The sequence below is a fragment of the Arvicola amphibius genome, chromosome 10 (assembly GCF_903992535.2).
Source record: "Arvicola amphibius chromosome 10, mArvAmp1.2, whole genome shotgun sequence".
NCBI classification, from domain to species: domain Eukaryota; kingdom Metazoa; phylum Chordata; class Mammalia; order Rodentia; family Cricetidae; genus Arvicola; species Arvicola amphibius.
In genome coordinates, this window is record NC_052056.1 from 341,575 (window position 1) to 360,187 (window position 18,613).

At 48.0% G+C, this 18,613-nt stretch overlaps 1 protein-coding gene across 6 annotated transcripts in view; it reads left to right on the plus strand.

Moving 5' to 3' along the window:
• Prdm15 (PR/SET domain 15) overlaps positions 1-18,613 on the plus strand; it is a 62,056-nt gene that overhangs the window by 35,886 nt on the left and 7,557 nt on the right. For 4 of the 6 annotated variants that reach the window (XM_038346152.2, XM_038346153.2, XM_038346154.2 and 1 more), the window contains exons 9-19: positions 912-1,108; positions 1,328-1,422; positions 1,967-2,054; positions 6,024-6,191; positions 7,411-7,505; positions 10,405-10,536; positions 11,281-11,415; positions 11,878-12,041; positions 12,790-12,869; positions 13,159-13,278; positions 15,364-15,495. In XM_038346152.2, the coding sequence (XP_038202080.1) occupies positions 912-1,108; positions 1,328-1,422; positions 1,967-2,054; positions 6,024-6,191; positions 7,411-7,505; positions 10,405-10,536; positions 11,281-11,415; positions 11,878-12,041; positions 12,790-12,869; positions 13,159-13,278; positions 15,364-15,495 (1,406 nt within the window). The remainder of the gene's footprint in view (positions 1-911; positions 1,109-1,327; positions 1,423-1,966; positions 2,055-6,023; positions 6,192-7,410; positions 7,506-10,404; positions 10,537-11,280; positions 11,416-11,877; positions 12,042-12,789; positions 12,870-13,158; positions 13,279-15,363; positions 15,496-18,613) is intronic. The other 2 variants (XM_038346157.2, XM_038346158.2) reach the window with 2 other exon arrangements.

Consider the following 18,613-nt stretch of genomic DNA (forward strand, 5'->3'; position numbering starts at 1 on the left):
GGGCATGGTACAGAGACATCCCCCAAGCCCTTATCTGCCCAAACTGGAGCTGCCCTCAGTGCCCACCATTCTGCCTGCATTCATTCCTAGTCTGTGTCCCCCATGTCAGTAGGGCACACAGTGCTTGCCTTCTGTGAATGGCATATTTTATTCAGCACATGCCCTTCTGTGTCAGTTGTATCCAGATCTCCTCTGTGAGGCTGACTGATGCTATACTGTTGCATGCACCTGCTTTGTCTGTTCCCCCATGGGGGGTCCTGGGGGCTTTGCCCCAGCGGTGTGAGCGGTGCTCCTATGGCTCAGCAGTTGCTTGTGTTTGAATTTTAGTCAGTTTCACACCTTGCTCTACTTTCTTTTTCCTGAGCAAGGGAAAGAAATGTTTATGCGGCAGTTATGATTCCCTGGTGAGTTTTTACCCTGAAGTTGACTCAGCTGCTGGTGTTTTCTATGCCCTTTGGAGCTGGCAGAATTCACCTGATGAACCTGTGAAAATGTGGACATGTTTATTTCATTTCTGTGTTACTGCCCAGAGGATTTCAAGCACTTAACAGAAGAATAAATGATTAGAAGTCAGGTTCAGAGTCAGCGTAAAACAGAGTAGAGTTGAGACCAAGTGAGGGCGAGAGCCACAGTCAGGGCTGCCTTGTTTGGGTCAAGTGGAGCTCAGGCTTCCTGGCTGAAGCAGATGAGCTGCACAGCTGTCAGATGGCACTGAAACCACCATTCATGTGCTCAGAGTGTCTGTGCTACCTGGGAGCGGGTGACATCAGGTTCTGCCTCCTCCTTTTCCTCATGGACCAAGTGTAGCTGGGAAATGGCCAAGGAACTGCCCAGGTGACTATGACCAGAAACTTTCACTCTGAGGACTAAGCCACCACCTCTCCTTGACCGTCTGTTCGTCTCCTGGACAGGTTCACACATCATCCAAGCAGCACCATTGCCCTCAAGAGGGGCTTGGTTCTGTCCAGCAGACATGGCGTCAGGCGGAAGCTCGTACGGCAGCTGGGTGAGCATAAACGAATCCATCAGTGTGGCACCTGCAGCAAGGTCTTCCAGAATAGCAGCAACCTGAGCCGGCACGTGCGCTCGCACGGTGAGTGCGTGCACGGTGAGTGCCTGCCCAGCCCACAGGGCAGGGCCAGGAGAGCGCGTGGCCACTGCTGGGTCCTTGCTGCAGAGCTGCTGCAAGGGGTAGCCCTGTGGCTGCCGGTGCTCTTCAGCATTGGGGGCACCCAGCCCAGGCAGAGGTCTTATGTTTCAAAGGTGGGTGCAGCTTTCTGAGAAAGGCCAAAGCAGTGAATCTGCCTTCTGTTGGCTGATTCCTTAGGTGACAAGCTGTTTAAATGTGAGGAATGTTCAAAGCTGTTCAGCCGTAAGGAAAGTCTAAAGCAACATGTCTCCTACAAGCACAGCCGGAATGAGGTAAGTGGGCACCTAAACAGCTGGCTGAACAGCTGTTTCCTAGAGGAGGTGCCATGGGGGACGTCCTGTTGTGCCCCCCCAGTGCATTCTGAGCCCAGCTTAGGCCAATGCTTACAGAAGCAGTTGGGAGAACACAGGTGACTGGCATTTGGGGTGCACTTACCTGAGTGTGGGGTTCTCAGGCAGTTGGACAGCAAGGATTTTCCTAGTAGAACCGGAGGAAAACTGTGGTGCATCTACCTCTAGAAGTTACTAGAGTACACACACCAGGGGCCCCATGATGGACTCACACACCAGGGGCCCTATGATGGACTCACACACCAGGGGCCCTATGATGGACTCACACACCAGGGGCCCTATGATGGACTCACACACCAGGGGCCCCATGATGGACTCACACACCAGGGGCCCTATGATGGACTCACACACCAGGGGCCCCTATGATGGACTCACACACCAGGGGCCCTATGATGAACTCACACACCAGGGCCCCTATAATGGACTCACACAGTCTTCCTTGCTGACAGTGTGCCCCTTTGAGCAGGTGGATGGTGAGTACCGCTATCGCTGTGGCAGCTGTGGGAAGACCTTCCGCATGGAGAGTGCCTTGGAGTTCCACAACTGTAGGACAGGTGAGGCCCCACCCCAGCCACTTGCCCTGCATATTGGGCTGAAGGGACCCATTGAGCAGACAGCTGCCTTGGCTGGCATCTCCCTGATCCTCTTGCCTTCAGGACTGTGAAGAATAAAATTGTTCAGCCTTTAGAGAAGACTTAAGTAACTTTTCTTTAGTCAGGAAGGGATGGGTTGTGCATTCTCAGACCCTGCCTGAGGTCACCTTGATGCAGGACCTTCATCCTTGCTGACAGGGTGAGCAACAGTGTTGGGTTTGTTCTCAAAGCGTGTGAGAGAAAAATGCAACAGCATGGCTTAAGATGGGAAAGCCTTTCCTCCCACCATCAGCATCCTGCAAGTGTGTCCCCTGTGGGCACCCAGACAGGTTATTACAGCCTGCTTCCATCTGCCACTCTCCAAAAGGAAAGTGGAAACCATCTTTGTACGAGGCCAGAAGCTGCTTTGTTTTGAGCTGTCCATGTTGACGAGACAGCTGTGGTTGTAGAGCCCAGGGTGCTCTCAGACACTGTCTCTTGTGCCAGTTTATAGTTGGCAAGTGTAAGTGAGCAAGCAGCAAGTCGGCCAAGGGGTAGAAGCTCCCTGAGGCCTGGATGCCCTGTGCTCCAGAGAGGGAGTACTAGGTCTACTAGTTCCCATGCAGCCAAATCACCAGAGGAGGGTAGAGGGAAGATCGCCAGCGCCTTCGTGATCTCCCTCTTTCTAGGACTTAGTAAATCAAGCAGTAGAGACCTACAAAGTCAGCCTGTGACACTCTTCACTCCTGTGGTCGTGTGTCTGTCCATGCTTTTGCTCACTTGTAGATATCAGAGTCTCTATCAAAATTGGTTCTGTGTCTGGCTGTTTTTTTCGGTCTTCAGCGTGATGCCTTGCTTACTATGACAAGGCTGTTGTGAAAGTCAGGCCAGGCTGGTTTCTGGAGGACACTTGGCAGTGACATGCAGCACCTAAGCAACATCGGTGGTGTGCCTATGAGAATCTGGGCATACTCCTAGCTATTCCATTTGGTGCAGCCTCAGGCATACTCTTTGTTAACTAGGATTAGCGCCACCTTCCCAGTGTTCCTTAAGGAGATGCAGAGTCGGGTGAGAGTTAGACCAGCTTGATATTAGGGGTTGCATTAGAAACCGAAAAGCACTTGTTTTGTTTAAGTTAATTTTTTTTTTTTTCTAAACGAGTAGAACAGAAAATGAAGAAGCACTTGCTGTGTATTGGTTAGAACCGTCACATCAGACACTTGTCTCTGCTAGGTGGTCGTGGCAGTGATGAACCTCAAGCAGCTTCTCTCCTGAGACTGATTTCAGGGCTGAGAGACCCCATGGTGGCCCATTTACATACGCTTATGCCTTTTGTGGTATGAAGTTAGTAGAACATTCATCCTCGAAGGATTTATACTGCCGGGGCTGGGTGCTTCAAGTGTGTAGTGGGCAGATATTTCTCCAGCCCACTCTGTCAAGCCTGTTTCTGTGCCCCCAGTGCATTGGTATCCCTCTCATTCACATGTTTGCTGTGCTACCATTGAACCTAAAGAGGATCCCAGCAGCTTGGCTCCCTAACAGTCCACTCTTGTCTTCTCAGTACATGAGCCCGTTGTTTCCTTTAACAAAATCTCAATTGTTCAGTTTTACCAATAAAGACTTGTGAGACAAGTTTTCCTGGGGTGAAAACTTGCTAGCTCAGAGAGACAGAAAGCACCCACCTGACCCTCTCCATCCACATCCCAGAAGCTCTGTTTCCATCTCCAACCAACCTTCCTAAACTGAATGTCCCTCCCCTTACTCCTGTGGGTCTCTCTGTTCTCCCGATTCCCTCTTACTCTCTCTGGTTTTTTTTTTTTTTTGTTGTTTTTTCTTAATAATCTTACATTGACTTCCTGTCAACTGGTTGCTCCACCACTTGACCTTTAATTAACTTTAAGCAATTAGACTAAAGGTATGTGCTAGGGCTGAGCAACACCACAACTAGAAACAGGTTTTTCCAGTAAATAATACAATCTCAGGGTTCACAATGTGGTCAAGTAGTCCGCAACATTGGTCCCTCGTCCTTTACCAGATTCTGAAGCACTACCTTTGGGCCTTTGATGTCACTGCATACCTCCATAGTGACTGGATTACTGGGGGGAAGAGGGGTAGTCATTCTGAGACTAGATATCTGGGTTCTTGCACCTCAGGATGTTATTGAGGTGTGTGTGATGGATCATCTTAGTTGACTGTGATCAGCACAGAAAACAGTTGGAAGTAGGGTGTGGAGGGGCTTATAGGGAGAACATTAGAGCCCAAGCCAGCAATGTTGCTTTCCATGGTTATAAGTGTTGTTCAGAACCTATAAGAAAGAAGGCTCACCTGTGATGTTCAGAGACTCACTTGTACTGTGAGCACCTTCCCGGAAGGGAGGCTCATCTCATCTGTGCTGCAGACCTAACTACTCTGCAATTCAGCCAAACAAATGAGAAAGAGGGTTGGATCTTATGAATAACATTTCACCTTGGGATATTGAATTGCATAGTAGGATTGCCAGAAGCAGGTTCTCCTAAGACATAGGATTTCTGGTCCATGCCTTTACGAGAAGAACCAACGTGCCGTGGAAGAAGCTATAGCTAGGACACTGCTTCCTGGGCTGTGCTGCCCTGTCCCCACTAAGGCCTTGATTCCTTCTCCCACCCCTCCCTGCTCAAAGGCCAGGCACGTAGCCCTGCCCTGTGTCTTTCTTACCCTGATGGCTTATTTTCTTCAGATTTAGGTGGGTTGACCTCTAGCTAGCTACACATGGAATCTCCTGAGTGGAGCTAGAGACTTCCTGTAGCCGTAGAGACTCACTTCAGTAATCCTACTAGTGGACCTCAGCTTCAAGGGGCATTGGCTTCTCTCGGCCACATCTTGGTGATCAAGGGTATAATCTAGGACAATGTGTGGAGTCCTGGGATATAACACCCTGGGTCTAGGCAGCTCCTAAGCAGAGTGACTTGCTCAGATGTCAACAACAAATACTTGATAAGTGAGGTCCCAAGGTATCTGTAGGGACTTCTTTCCACAGACAGGAGGACCAGTGGTGGATGTGTGGTGGGCAGTGGCTGTGTAGACTAAGGGCTTTATAGGAAAACATTTGCTGGGTCTAGAGGCATTCTGACCTGGGGCCTTTGCTCCTGAGAGAAGTAATGACACATTTGTCATCTGCTATCATACACGTCTACATTCATGATTCAGGAAAGAGCAGGTGATTTTAAAAGGCAAGGTACCTAGTGGGTGTGGAGCAGGGGCTGCAGACACCATGCAGAGGGGACGGGGCAGATGGTAGAGTGGACTTTCAGAGGCAAGAACTGCAACTTGCCTGGTGCCTTCTAGAGGTACTTGAAGTGGGGGCTAGGGTGCAGGGATGCTGACTTCTTCAAATGTGAAGTGTTTGTGTGCTGTGTGTTGAATAGGGGTGGAAATAGGTGTGAATGCAGTGTGTGTACATGTGTGTGCATACATATGCACGTATATTTGTGGGGTATGTGTTGAATGAATGGCGAGCATATGCTTGTGTTGTTGAGTGAGAATGAAATGTGTGTCCACTAAAGGGAGGCCTAGGCCGAAGACAGTTCTTCTTCTGGAATAGAGAAGCTGGGAGTGTTGCTCTAAAGGATGCTATCAGAAGTAATTGGGCAGAGAAGAGGCGGGCCAGCCAGTGACACTGTGCTGGAGAAGCAGGTGAGCATGCTGAGGACACCAGGAGGAAGCTTGTAGTCTGTATAAATAGAGAGAGAGAGAGGAGCCTGGAGAGCTGTCCAGGCAGTTTTACCCAGTGAGGAACTGGCACACCAGTGTATATTTATGTCTAGCTGAGCACACACAGCTGATGAGCTCTGGGCCACGGTGCCCTGCTGGTCTCCTGCCTTGACTCCACTTTTACTCTGCTGAGGCACACATGCTGGAGCCTGGTCAGGGGTGATTTACCGCACATTGTGTGTTTGTTTACTCTCTGGACAGATGACAAGACGTTCCAATGTGAGATGTGTTTCAGATTCTTCTCCACCAACAGCAACCTCTCCAAGCACAAGAAGAAACACGGGGACAAGAAGTTTGCCTGTGAGGTCTGCAGTAAGATGTTCTACCGCAAGGATGTCATGCTGGACCACCAGAGGCGACACCTGGATGGTGAGCCTGAGATGCCTTCCTTCTGACCTGGTGACCTTCTTCCCAATCCCGGGGGTTCTAGGATGCTGTTAACAGCGCCATGCGCAGCGGGAAGTGGTAGGAACAGTGGGAAACAAATAAGTACAGCTAGACTGCTCTTGAGTGCTGACTGTTAGGAAGTTATTTCAAGTATTTCTTTAGAGAACTTTTGAATCCTGTGAAGAATGATTTTAGTGTGATGGAGTGTAAGAAAGACAATGAGTTGTCATGTATGCCGCGGGCTCAGTCATGTAAACAGAGTGGAGTGTGCTGGTGTGTACTGTGGGTGGGAGCCATCCATCTACACAGTCTGTGAGGTCAGAGAAGGACCCAGTAGAGTCAGCTCTCTCCACACATGTGAGACAGCAGCAAGGGCAGAATAAGAAGTGGAACAGAGGTTAAAATCAGCATTCTGACTGAGGCTGTCCTTATTTTCCCTGCTAAGAGTCAGTAGCACTCACTGATGCAAACACTCTTTGGTAGTGTTTGAAAACACCATTTACAGAACGAATTCAGGCTGTGTGGAAAGCTTAACTGCTAGATACATGCACATGAGTTTGTGGAAACAAGACCTGTCACATCTCTTGTAAGTTCCTGCACTTTGCTTCCCCCTGCCCTTTGGTTCGTAAAGACCTAAACATGGTCCCATGAGATTCTTAGGAGGGTACTCTGGGCCCCACCCAGCCTCTGAGAACCATGGGCAAATCACTACACCTTAGTTCTCCTACTTGTATAGTGGTGGTGATAATTGTTTCTTCTGAAGTCAGTGTCATGACCTTGCCATGAGGTTCCTTCAGGCTCAACACAGAGCAGTTGCTCAGAACCAAGGATGCTCAGGGCTCTGCTCAAGCCACTGCTTTCTGTGATGCACCTACCTGGACTAGGTGTACCTTTCACATTTGTTGTTTATTTATTTGTTTGTTGTTTTGGGGAGTTTTTTTTTTTTTTTACTTTGGTTTTTGGTTTTTCAAGCTGTGTAATAGCTCTGACTGTCCTGAACCTCACTTTGTAGGCCAGCCTCAGGATTAGACCACCACCACCTGGCCAAATGAGCCTTGCTATGTTGCACATGAGCTCAAGCAGTGCACCACCAGCTTCCTGCATATCTGGTCCACAGTACTTTCAGCATAGTTTCCAAGCAGTTCTAGGACCTGACCCGTACCATGTGACCTCACACTTCCTGTTTGATCTGGGATTTCAGGTGTGCGGCGTGTGAAGAGAGAAGACCTGGAAGCCAGCGGGGAAAGCCTGGTTCGTTATAAAAAAGAGCCTTCTGGATGCCCAGTGTGTGGCAAGGTAATGTTCCGCAGTTACTGTTGTTGTATGGCAAGTACCCACTCTCTAAGCTCAAGCTCAAGCTCAGAGCTACAGACGGGGAGCTTGTTGGCATGTCCAGCCTACAGCCTGCAGTTCCCTTGCACTCCCAGGTAGCTGTAAATGCAGTACAAAATTACACATTTAAGGCATAACACATGTCCTAGTTAGGTTTCTGTTGCTGTGGTAAACTGTGACCAAAAGCAATTAAAAGGGGAAGAGCTGCTTAGAGTCCATCATGAAGGGAGATAAGGGCAGGAGGTGAAGCAGAGGCCACGAATGAGTGTTGCTTATTGGCTTGCTCTCCATGTCTTGCCCAGCTTGCTTTCTTGTAGCACCCAGGACCACCAACCATCAGTAAATATGAAGAAAATGCCCCACAGACTTGCTTACAAGTCAGTCTGATAAAGGTATTTCTCAACCGATGCTCCCTCCTCAGAGTTGGCTCTTGCTTATGTCAAATTGACCAAAAAACTAGCCAGCACAAAAAGATTTGGGTTTTTTGTTGTTGTTGTTTTTTGTTTTTTGGGTTTTTTGTTTGTTTGTTTGTTTGTTTTGGCTTTCAGGTCTTCTGTACAGTTCTTAAGTGTGAACTTTGTAGACAATAACCATGTTTCTGTGTCAGAAGGTTAGATACACCTGCTAGGGCAACAGTGTTCAGGGACTCCCAGTGTGTAGTATGTACCGCCTGCCTTTAACTGAAGTGTCCCTCAGGTTGTACATTTTGTTTTGCTCTCTGGGATGGGTTTCCAATAAATTTGTGGAGAGTTTTTTGTTTTTATTTTTTGGCCCTTCTACTCTGTGGGACATGCTGTCTTCTTGAGTGTCTGGACCTTGTCTTCATAGCCACATTGAAGAGGCAAGATGCCCTGGGACTTGGAAGGCAGAGACAGGTGGATCTCTGAGTTTGAGGCCATCCTGGTCTGCAGATCAAGATCCAGGACAGCCACTGCAGTTACAAAGAGAAACCCTGTCTCAAAAATTAAAGAAGGAGGCCAGGCAGTAGTGGCTTAGCCTTTAATCCCAGCACATGGGAGGCAGAGTCAGCTGGATTTCAGTGAGTTTGAGCCAGCCTGGTTTACAAGAACTAGTTCCAGGACAGGCTTCAAAGCTACAGAGAAACCCTGTTTCGAAAAACCAAAAAAGAAAAAAAAAGAAGAAAGAGAAGGGGCCGGGCAGTGGTGGCGCACGCCTTTAATCCCAGCACTCGGAAGGCAGAGGCAGGTGGATCTCTGAGTTTGAGGCCAGCCTGGTCTACAAGAGCTAGTTCCAGGACAGGCTCTAGAGACTACAGGGAAACCCTGTCTCGAAAAACCAAAAAAAAAAAAAAGAAGAAGAAGAAGAAAGGGAGGAAAGGAAGGAAGGAGCGAGAAAGAAAGAAAAGAAAGGGGAGGGAGGGAAAGTGGAGACTGCACCTTTGCTTTCCGGCCATCCAGACCCTGAAGCATGATTAATAAAAACTCAGGGTCAGAAATTGGGGTTCAACCTGAAGATTCAAAAAGCAAAACAGCCCCACTGGCTCTTACCTCAACCTCAGTCTGAAATGGCAATCCGGCCTCCAGGAATCTCAAAATGAGACTGTGAGTCTGAGAGTTGTTTCCTCCCATTTTATAATCCTGTTTAGGGCTGGGATTAAAGGCATGCACCACCGTCATTAAAGGCATGCCCTGCTTAGTTTCTATGGCAGCTAGTGTGGTTGGCTACTGGGATTAAAGGTGTGTGTCATAGTTACTGAGATCAAAGATGTCTGATCTACATAGTTCCAGGCTGGCCAAGGGCTATAGTGACCAGGTCTCAAAAAAGTATTCTGTCTAGCTTCCACACATAGAGCACACATGTGTATGCACGCATGCATCACATACACAAAAATAAATATGTAAAATACAACTTTAAAAGACTGGATCTAGTAAGGTAACTATTATGGCTACTGAGATTAAAGGTGTGTGTTACCATAATCTGGTCTGTAAGGCTAATGAGTGGAACTGTTTTACTCTCAGATCTTCAGGCAGTCTTTATTTATTAAAATACAGTTGAAATGCCACTACAAGACCCAAATAATCACACAAAATTACAACATTGTTTGGCCAACGCTCAGGCATATTCCTAGCTAACTCTTATATCTTAAAATAACCTATTTCTGTTATTTTATATTTTACCACGAGGCTTTTGGTTTGTTACCTCACATCTTCCTTCTTGGGTGGCTACAAGGCAACACCTGGCATCTCCCAGACTTTGCCTTCTTTCTTCCTGTATCTTTGCTTGGATTTCCTACCTGGCTGTATTCTGCCTGGCTATTGGCCAAATCATCTTCTTTATTTACCAGTGGTTGTAGACAGAGACCTCTCTTTCATTCCTGGTCGCCTAAACTCGAAATAGTCACATAGAAACTATATTAATTAAAACACTGCTTGGCCTGTTAGCTTAGGCTTCTTATTACCTAACTCTTACATATTAAATTAGCCCATCCCTATTATTTTTATGTTTTACTTCAAGGCTCATGGTTTACTGGTAAGGTTCCGGTCATCTGTCTCCATCGGCAGCTACATGGTGTCTCTCTGACTCCGCCTTCCTTCTCCCAGCATTCAGTTTAGTTTTTCCGCCTAGCTCTGCTCTGCTGTGCCACAGGCCAAGGTGCTTCTTATTAACTAAGGATAATGAAACATATTCACAGCATACAGAGGGGAATCTCACATCAAATGGTAATAAAGCATATTCACAGCATATAGGGAGGTATCCACACCAAGGAAGGGAGGACGTAGGCAAGCACCATAAGTTTAGAAGAACAACTGCTAGATGTTTAGGCCTGGTGGTAGCTTGTCCTGTAGGCCACAGCTTGTCCTTGTATGCCCTAGCCCTCACTGCACTGGCTGCCTGTCCCCAGGTGTTCTCTTGCCGGAGCAACATGAACAAACACCTGCTGACCCATGGTGACAAGAAGTACACCTGCGAGATCTGCGGGCGCAAGTTCTTCCGAGTGGACGTACTCAGGGACCACATCCACGTCCACTTCAAGGTGCAGGCCCCACGTGGGTGACACTTAGTGACCTGGCCCACCCAGTGTCATAGATGAGGCACTCACCAACAGTAGACCAGATTTCGCAGTTCTGGTGCTAGAAAGTTCAGTGTCTGTCGAGGGCTTCCTCATTCATACATCTCCTTGCTGTGTGCTCACATGGGGGAAAGATGAGAAAGTTTCTGGGGTCTGTCCTTTAAAGACTCTAATCCTACTCATGGCACCCCACTATCGGACCTTGTCATTCCCCAGAGGCCCTCCTTCCTCACGCTGTCACCTTAGGTGAAGTTCTAACACATGGGCACTGGCATTCAGATTGCTGCCTTGTCCTTCCCATAGCTGTCAGCTTGGCCACCGGCAGGCTTTTCATACTGACTCCCACTGACACGCCTGCTGCAGGGCCCAGACAGAAAATCTCCCCGTGTAAGGAAGGTGGCGTTCTGTTGTCTCCCTGCCTTTAGGGAAAGAAGAACTGTGCAGGAGCCCCAGGTAGGGAAAACTGGGTATGAGGACAGGTGGGAGAAGCACCTGTCGAGTCAGAGACCCAGAGCAGAGCAGAGTGTGGCCCAGAGCGTGCTGCAGCAGCAGGGTGTCCTCCAGGACTCCACCTGAGCATAGGTGGGATTGCCTATACCACAGGATGCCAAACCCAGCATTGTCCAAAGGGACATAGGTATAGCTCTAGGCAGACAAATGATTCCCCAATATACTGCAGTAAAGGCGGGGCTTGTGACTGTCCTGCAGGACATCGCACTGATGGACGACCACCAGCGGGAGGAGTTCATTGGCAAGATCGGGATCTCCTCGGAGGAGAACGATGACAACTCTGATGAGAGCGCGGACTCCGAGCCGCACAAATACAGCTGCAAGAGGTGCCAGGTACTCAGCACTGCCGTAAGCATGGCCACGGGTAGAACTGGTGACCATGGGCTGAGAGGCTCTTACAGCACAGTGTTGGTTGTCAATCTCCTTCACTAAGGAAGCTTGTCCTGTATCACTTGGGCTTAGGGATGGTAGCCGTGGGACTCACCCATCAGAACACACTCGTGACTTGGTGTGCACACAGGCGGGACTGCTGATGGCGGTGGGGCCTGTGTCCTGGGAACTGCTTGGCCCCAGCCAGCCTGAAGCTGGTCCATACTACACAAGGCAGGGTGCATGCTTTCCATGCAGCTCATGGCCTGAGTTTCCCGCAGCCTCTCCTGTAAGCGGCAAGCTTCTGTCCCGTCCTCATCACCACTCCCCCAAGGGTAACTGGCCCTCCCATGGCGTCTGATGATAGAAGTGTAACCATCCCAGAGATGGCAGTGAGTCAGCAGCTTCCACCCTGTGTGCCTATAGCTCACCTTCGGCCGTGGGAAGGAGTACCTAAAGCACATCATGGAGGTCCACAAGGAGAAAGGCCATGGCTGCAGCATCTGTCACCGACGCTTTGCACTCAAAGCCACCTACCATGCCCACATGGTCATCCACCGAGAGAATCTGCCTGACCCCAACGTGCAGAAGTAAGAATCCCGGGTTGAGGAAGAGGGGACTCTGCAAAGCCACAGTGCTTTTTCTAGCAAGTCACAATCACTGGGTCATCTTTTGCCACATATTTGAGGCACCTTGCCTCTAAGCCTCATTTCTCACCGTAATTTTTTCTCTACAGGATTCTAAAGTATGTTGGCCTACTTACCAAGCCAACACAACCTTTCTGCTATAGCTAGGTTTTGTTAATGCTGCCCATGTCAAAGGTCAGCCCATAACCAGAGCTATGTAGTTAGCAACTAGATGACTGAATTCATCTTCCAGAGCTGTTGTGACCAAATACCTCAACTTCATATTCCTAGAGCCTGGGATCCCATATCAAGTGTATCGATTGGGGTTGGTTCCTCTTAAGTTCTCCTTGACTAGCACACGGCATCCTCAGTGCCCTCATAGGCTTGGCCTTCTCTACATGTTTAACTCTTCTCTCTTCTTCTTAAGGATTGGGGTCACCACAGTGACCTCATTTTACCTTGATCTTCTCTGTAAATGCCTGTCTTCATATACAGCTGCATTCTGGGTAGGACTTCAACAACAATTTGAGGGACACAGTTCAATCTATTACAGAAGCTGAGATACGTAACATCTTCTTGCCTCACCTCTGCTGATAAAGGAGCTTTCACACCTGCCCTTCACAGCTGAACAGACCCTCACAGCAGATGAAGCCTTCACCGTGGATGGTAAACCCCCTAGAGGGGGCTCCTGAAGATTTGTCTCTACTTTCAGGTACATTCATCCCTGTGAGATCTGTGGGCGGATCTTCAACAGCATCGGGAACTTGGAGCGCCATAAACTCATCCACACAGGTAGCATGCTCCTATTTGCATCTCACCCACCCAGCAGTGGGAATCTGCATCACTCTCCCTGGCTCCATGTAGAGACAGCCATGCCTTGGCTCCTCACACTGCATCCCTGCTTCTCCACCTTTCCTCCAGGCCTCCCCTGCCTCCGCACATCCCTTCCCATACCTATGTCCACCTCAGGTTCTCAGGGCCTTCTCATGCCAAAGACTCCCATGGAACATACTGGAAAAGCAGCTTCTAGTTGAGACCCTTGCTGGCTAAGGCTTTCAAGCACTACTGTGTTTGTTTGCAGGTGTGAAAAGCCATGCTTGTGAGCAGTGTGGAAAGTCCTTTGCCAGGAAAGATATGCTGAAGGAGCACATGCGTGTGCATGACAACATCCGAGAGTACCTGTGTGCCGAGTGTGGGAAAGGTGAGTGTGTGTCTGGAGCCCCGTGGGTCTTGTAACCACGGGGTGTTCTGGAGCCATGGAACATCCCAGGACATCCGAGCATGTTCAGCCAGGCATCCAGCTTGCCTATGATCACTAAAATTGTAGACCTGAACCTAGACATAGTCTCTGCCCATGGCAGTGGGTGGCTACTAGGAATCATGAGTCTTCTTGACAAATGGGGGCCAAGGGTCCCAGGCACAGGAAACCACAAAATTATCCATAAGATTCTCTATAGCCTACAAAAAAAGCTGGACATTTCAAGTTCTGTTATTTGAGACAGGGTCCATGTAGCCGAGACAGGGTCCATGTAGCCCAGGCTGGCCTCTTGCTCAGTGTGTAACCAAGGATGACTTTACATACAACCTCTCTCCCCAAGCCCCTTCCTGCCAGGTTCTCTTTCCACATACTATGTAGGTTCTCTTACCCCCCCAGTCTCACTTAGAACAGAAGGCCTATGAAGCCGAGGGCTCTGTCTAGCATACCACCTGGTCTCTAATGCCTGGCACTTAAATAGTCAAAGCATAGCAGTTATGAGCGTGAACAAAAGAGACCATGAATAGGTGTTGGAACTGCAGGGGTGAGGTTTGTACCAACTGGGGGTTCAGTCCTTTGCAAGAAAGACAAGCAGGAGCAGACAGCAGTACTGGGTAACACTGTTTTGAGTAGAGCCTAGATGTGATGAGCCAGAGGGGGATCAAGAACAGGCCACTTACCTAAAGAATACTCTGCTGGGTGGCCAAGCTTTGACTGGATCTCCCATCACCTGTGGTTTTTGTTCCTGGATGGTTGGGGGGGGGGGGGTTACAACAGTTTTATTTGGAGGGTTGGGAAGAGAGGGAAATTAAGGTAAAATTGTTCTTCCATAGTCAGAAAGGCCTGGCACTTTGCTCAGCCAGGGACTCGGGGTGGAACCTGTGTGCCCTCTGCTGTGTGACTTGATGGGCCCTGTGGCCCAGCTGGGTTGTCGCTGCGATGGGGGAAGATGAGAAGTGAGGGGAGCTGCTGTCCAGCTGAGGTTAGAGCTCTGCGCCCTCTGAACTCGCGCAGCGTGGCACCACTGCTGGCTTGTCCCCTGGGACTGAGGGGGAGGGGCGGGGTGGTCTAAGGACTGCAGTCTGCCTGCACTGGTGTGTGAGCACTCTGGGTGGGTACACTATGCTGCTGCCAGTGCCGTTGCCACCCACCCAGCTGGGCCTTGGCTGGTGAGGATGCTTCACCACTTCCCTCATCTTGAGTCCTAAGTCTCAGCTTTGGATTATTTCAGTGCCTAAGATTGGCAGCAGTAAGTTAAAACTGGTTGACAAGATCGCGTGGCAAGTAGAGGTGTTTGCACAGGGTTGTTATGACCTGAGTGTGATCCCTGCATCCTGCAGTGTGGCAGGAACTGTCTCTGGGGAGTTGTCTTCTGACTGTGCCTGCTCCTACACTCACTTTCTCTGTCTCTGTCTCTGTCTCTGTCTCTCTCTCTCTCTCTCTCTCTCTCTCTCTCTCACACACACACACACACACACACACAAAGTATTTTTTTTAAAGAATGGCTTTTTTTGTTTTTTTGTTTTCATTTTTGTTTTTCGAGACAGGGTTTCTTCATGTAACTCTAGCTGTCCTGGAACTAGCTCTTTAGACCCTGATAGCCTCAGACTCATAGAAATCCACCTGCCTCTGCCTTCGTAGTGCTAGGATTAAAGGTGTGTGCCATCCCCACCCGGCAAGAATGGCTTTTTTAAAAAAACAAGCATAGATCTGGTGTCCTCATCTTAGTTACCATCTTGTCACCAAGACAGACAAGAAGCCCTAGTCATCCTGTAGATCTCACTGCATCATCTCAGATGCTGTTGTTGATACACCGCCATCTGAATGTCACGATAAATCTCTAGTGGCCTCCTGAGGTGTTAATTTTGTGGGCCCTTCACCCTCGAGGTGAGGCCCTAGCCTCTTTCTCCCAAACACATTCTGTGTCTGTGCCCACTGGGTTCAGAAGGTCGCTTCAGGGGAGCGGATGGGACACAGTTGCCTGGGCAAGTTCTGGTGAGTCTGGCACTCATGCGGATCTGCCTCCTCTAGGCATGAAGACGAAGCATGCACTGCGCCACCACATGAAGCTGCATAAGGGTATCAAGGAGTACGAGTGCAAAGAATGTCACCGCAAGTTCGCCCAGAAGGTCAACATGCTGAAGCACTACAAGCGGCACACAGGTGGGTCCTGTCGCAGTTCTGCCAGGGCTGCGACACCAAATGGCCCTAGTGTGGGTGGTGAAAATCTGTGCCAGGCATCTTCTTATGAGTTTGTCTTTGACTAAGTCCCTGGAAATCAGAGCCACTTACTGGGGTACCCTGTGTCTGCAAAGGATCACAAGCCTATCCCACCACCGATGTGAGATCTTTTTTTTCCATATCTCTCTGGTGTTTTGTTTTGGTTTGTTTTGGTTGGGTTTTTGTTTTAAAGACATGATTTCACTGTGTAGCCCTTGCTGTCCTAGAAGTCACTCTATCCAGGCTGGCCTCAAACTCACAGAGATCCACCTACTTCTCAAGTGCTGGGATTAAAGGCATGAGCTACCACTGCCCAGTATGTTTTTTATTTTTAATAATAGTCATAACTAGGGTGAGATGTCTCCTTATTGGACTGTTGGTTTTCAGGTCCATGGTGGCTGATGATAGTGACTATTTTTCATTTATTTGTGTCTGTTCTGGTCATTTCTGGTTTTAGCTGTGTTGTCTAAATAAAGTTTTGGTTCATTATACATTGTTCGTATTAACCTTCCGTCTCATGACTGACGGGTGTCTCTTTCATTGTATCTGTTGTCTCTTTGCTCTGTGAGCTGTTTCCTTTGTTCTGGAGAAGTCTCATGTTTTGATGTGTAGGGTTTTTTTTCTTGGATTTCAAGGATCATCTCAAAGCCATTGCTGTAGTGTTTCTCCTAAGTTTTCTTTTAGTACCAAGGTCTTATATTTAATCTTTGACTCGTTCTAAGTTGGTTTTTGTAGAGATAAAGGTCAAGTTTGAAACTTCTGAATGTAGACGTGCAGTTTTCCTTGCACCTTTGTTGAGATTCAGTTGACTGTACATGCATGTTTTTATTTTAGGGTCTGTTCTGTGGATGTGTGAGTTTGTTTCTCATGCCAGTACCGTTGTGGCTTTGTACCTGACTCTGGTCATGTCTTGAGACCAGATACTGGTAACTGCAGCTCTGCATTTGTCCCAGGTCACGCCTGCTGTGGTACCTGCAGCTCTGCATTTGTTCCAGGTCACGTCTGCTGTCCTTCAGGGTTGTTTTCCTGGCTCTGTGAAGAAGTCATTGGTGTGCTGCACTGAATCTGTAAACCATTTTAACATTCTTAAAGTCCGTGAATGTGGAACATCTCTCCACTGTTTGGTGTCTTCAGTGGCTGTATGATTTTCATTGTAGGAACATTTCCCTGCTTTCATTATATCTATTTGAGGTATTTTTTTCTTTGTAGTTATTGTGACTGGAGTTGCTTTCATGATTCTTAAATTAAAATATACTTTAAGCCAGTCAGCGGTGGCACTCACCTTTAATCCCAGCACTTGGAAGGCAGAGCAGTTGGATCTCTGTGTAGGCCAGCCTCATCTACAGAGTGAGTTCTAGGACATCCAGGGCTACACAGAGAAACCCTGTCTCAAAAAACCAAAAAATGAAATATACTTTAAAGACTTCCTTTTAAAATAAAAATGACTTGTATTTTGTAATCTGAGGCTGTGGTGTCATCAACCTTCCCAGTGTATTCTACGGGCTTCAGCAGCCAATGTTCTAACACTGCAGTGCCCTGGGGCACATGATGGATGACTCTGCTCAAAATCCCTGCCGCAGCTCCAGGGCCGGGGCTCTGTCAGGTGTTTGCCCACTTTCAATTTAGTGTAACTGAAGGGATGTTCTTGTGAATTTGAGGACTGTGTCCTTCTACTAGTCCCAGCATCTTATGGTATCTTTTTGTACTAATTATTCTGGTAACAGTGTGTAGCTTATCTGGGTACCAGGGCTCCCCACCATATTTTTTAGATATTCAGGGGTAGTAGGCTTGAAAGACTTGATTTAGAAGTCTTAATTTGGTAAATTTATGGTGAATGCAGTGTGTGTCAATGAGAGATTGCACACCATTCATCATGATCTGTTGTATATCTGAAGACTGACTACTTACTGAGCACAGAATCCCTGTCCTGAGCATGGAAATTCTTATTTTTAGAAGCGTCTGCTAAAAGTCTGACCAGAACTTCCTACTGACTCTCAGGATTTTTTTTTTTAACTTTACAAAATGACAGTCTTCATAATGTTTTCCTAAATGTAGGTGATGTTATTTTTATGATTTCTTGCCCAACAGATAAATATAATTGGTGTGTGTGTGCGTGTGCGTGTGCGTGCGTGCGTGCGTGCGTGTGTGTGTGTGTGTGTGTGTGTGTGTGTGTGTGTGTTTCTCCCCTCCTCCTCCAGAGGCTGGTCTTGAACTTGTTGTGTAGCTAAATGTGACCTGGAACTCTTGGATCCTCCTCTCTCTGCTGAGTGCTAGATTACAGGTGTGCACTGCCACACTGCCACACCTGGTTCATGCAGTACACAGGTCATACCTAGGGCTTTGTGCATGCCAGGTGAGCACTCTGCTCACTGAAACATCCTCATCTTCAGTTCTTTGTTTGTGCATTTTTGTGTGTTGGGTATATTTGTGTTACGTAATTCTAATTCTTACCAATTCAGGTCTTGGTGGCGTGTTCTTGCTTTCCCACATGAAGTTATGCTTTGTACAAACAGGGATGATTTGACTTCCACTCTCCTGCATGCTTGTGTTTTGCTTCTCTCTTGCCTAATGGCCATGCTAAAACTTGAGGTGCTATCTGACTACCAGCATGGGAACTGACACCTTGTCTCCTTTCAGATTGTAGTAGAGACTGCTTTAGTGTCTCCCTTTTGGTACAGTTGCTGGCTCTGGGTTTGCCATGCATAACCTCATGCTGAGGTATGATCCTTCTGCACCTGCTTTGTTAACATTTTATTTTGAAGGGACATTTGTTTATCAAATGCTTTTTCTGTGTCTCTTTGAAATGATTGTGAGATTCTGTGTCTGCTGATACTTTGGCCCTTTATTCTATTGATGTGCCATATCACATTTGCCAGTTTATATAGATTGAACCATCCTTGCTTCCTGGGATAGATTCTGATTTATCATGTTCATCCTGTGGATAGTGGAAAAAAATCCCTGGTGTTTGTGTGACCACAGCTGCTCTGCTGTCTCTCCTTGTCCTGACTGTCTCCTGCTGTTTAATCTCTTACTCCATGTCTCGGAAGCTAGCCTTTTGAGG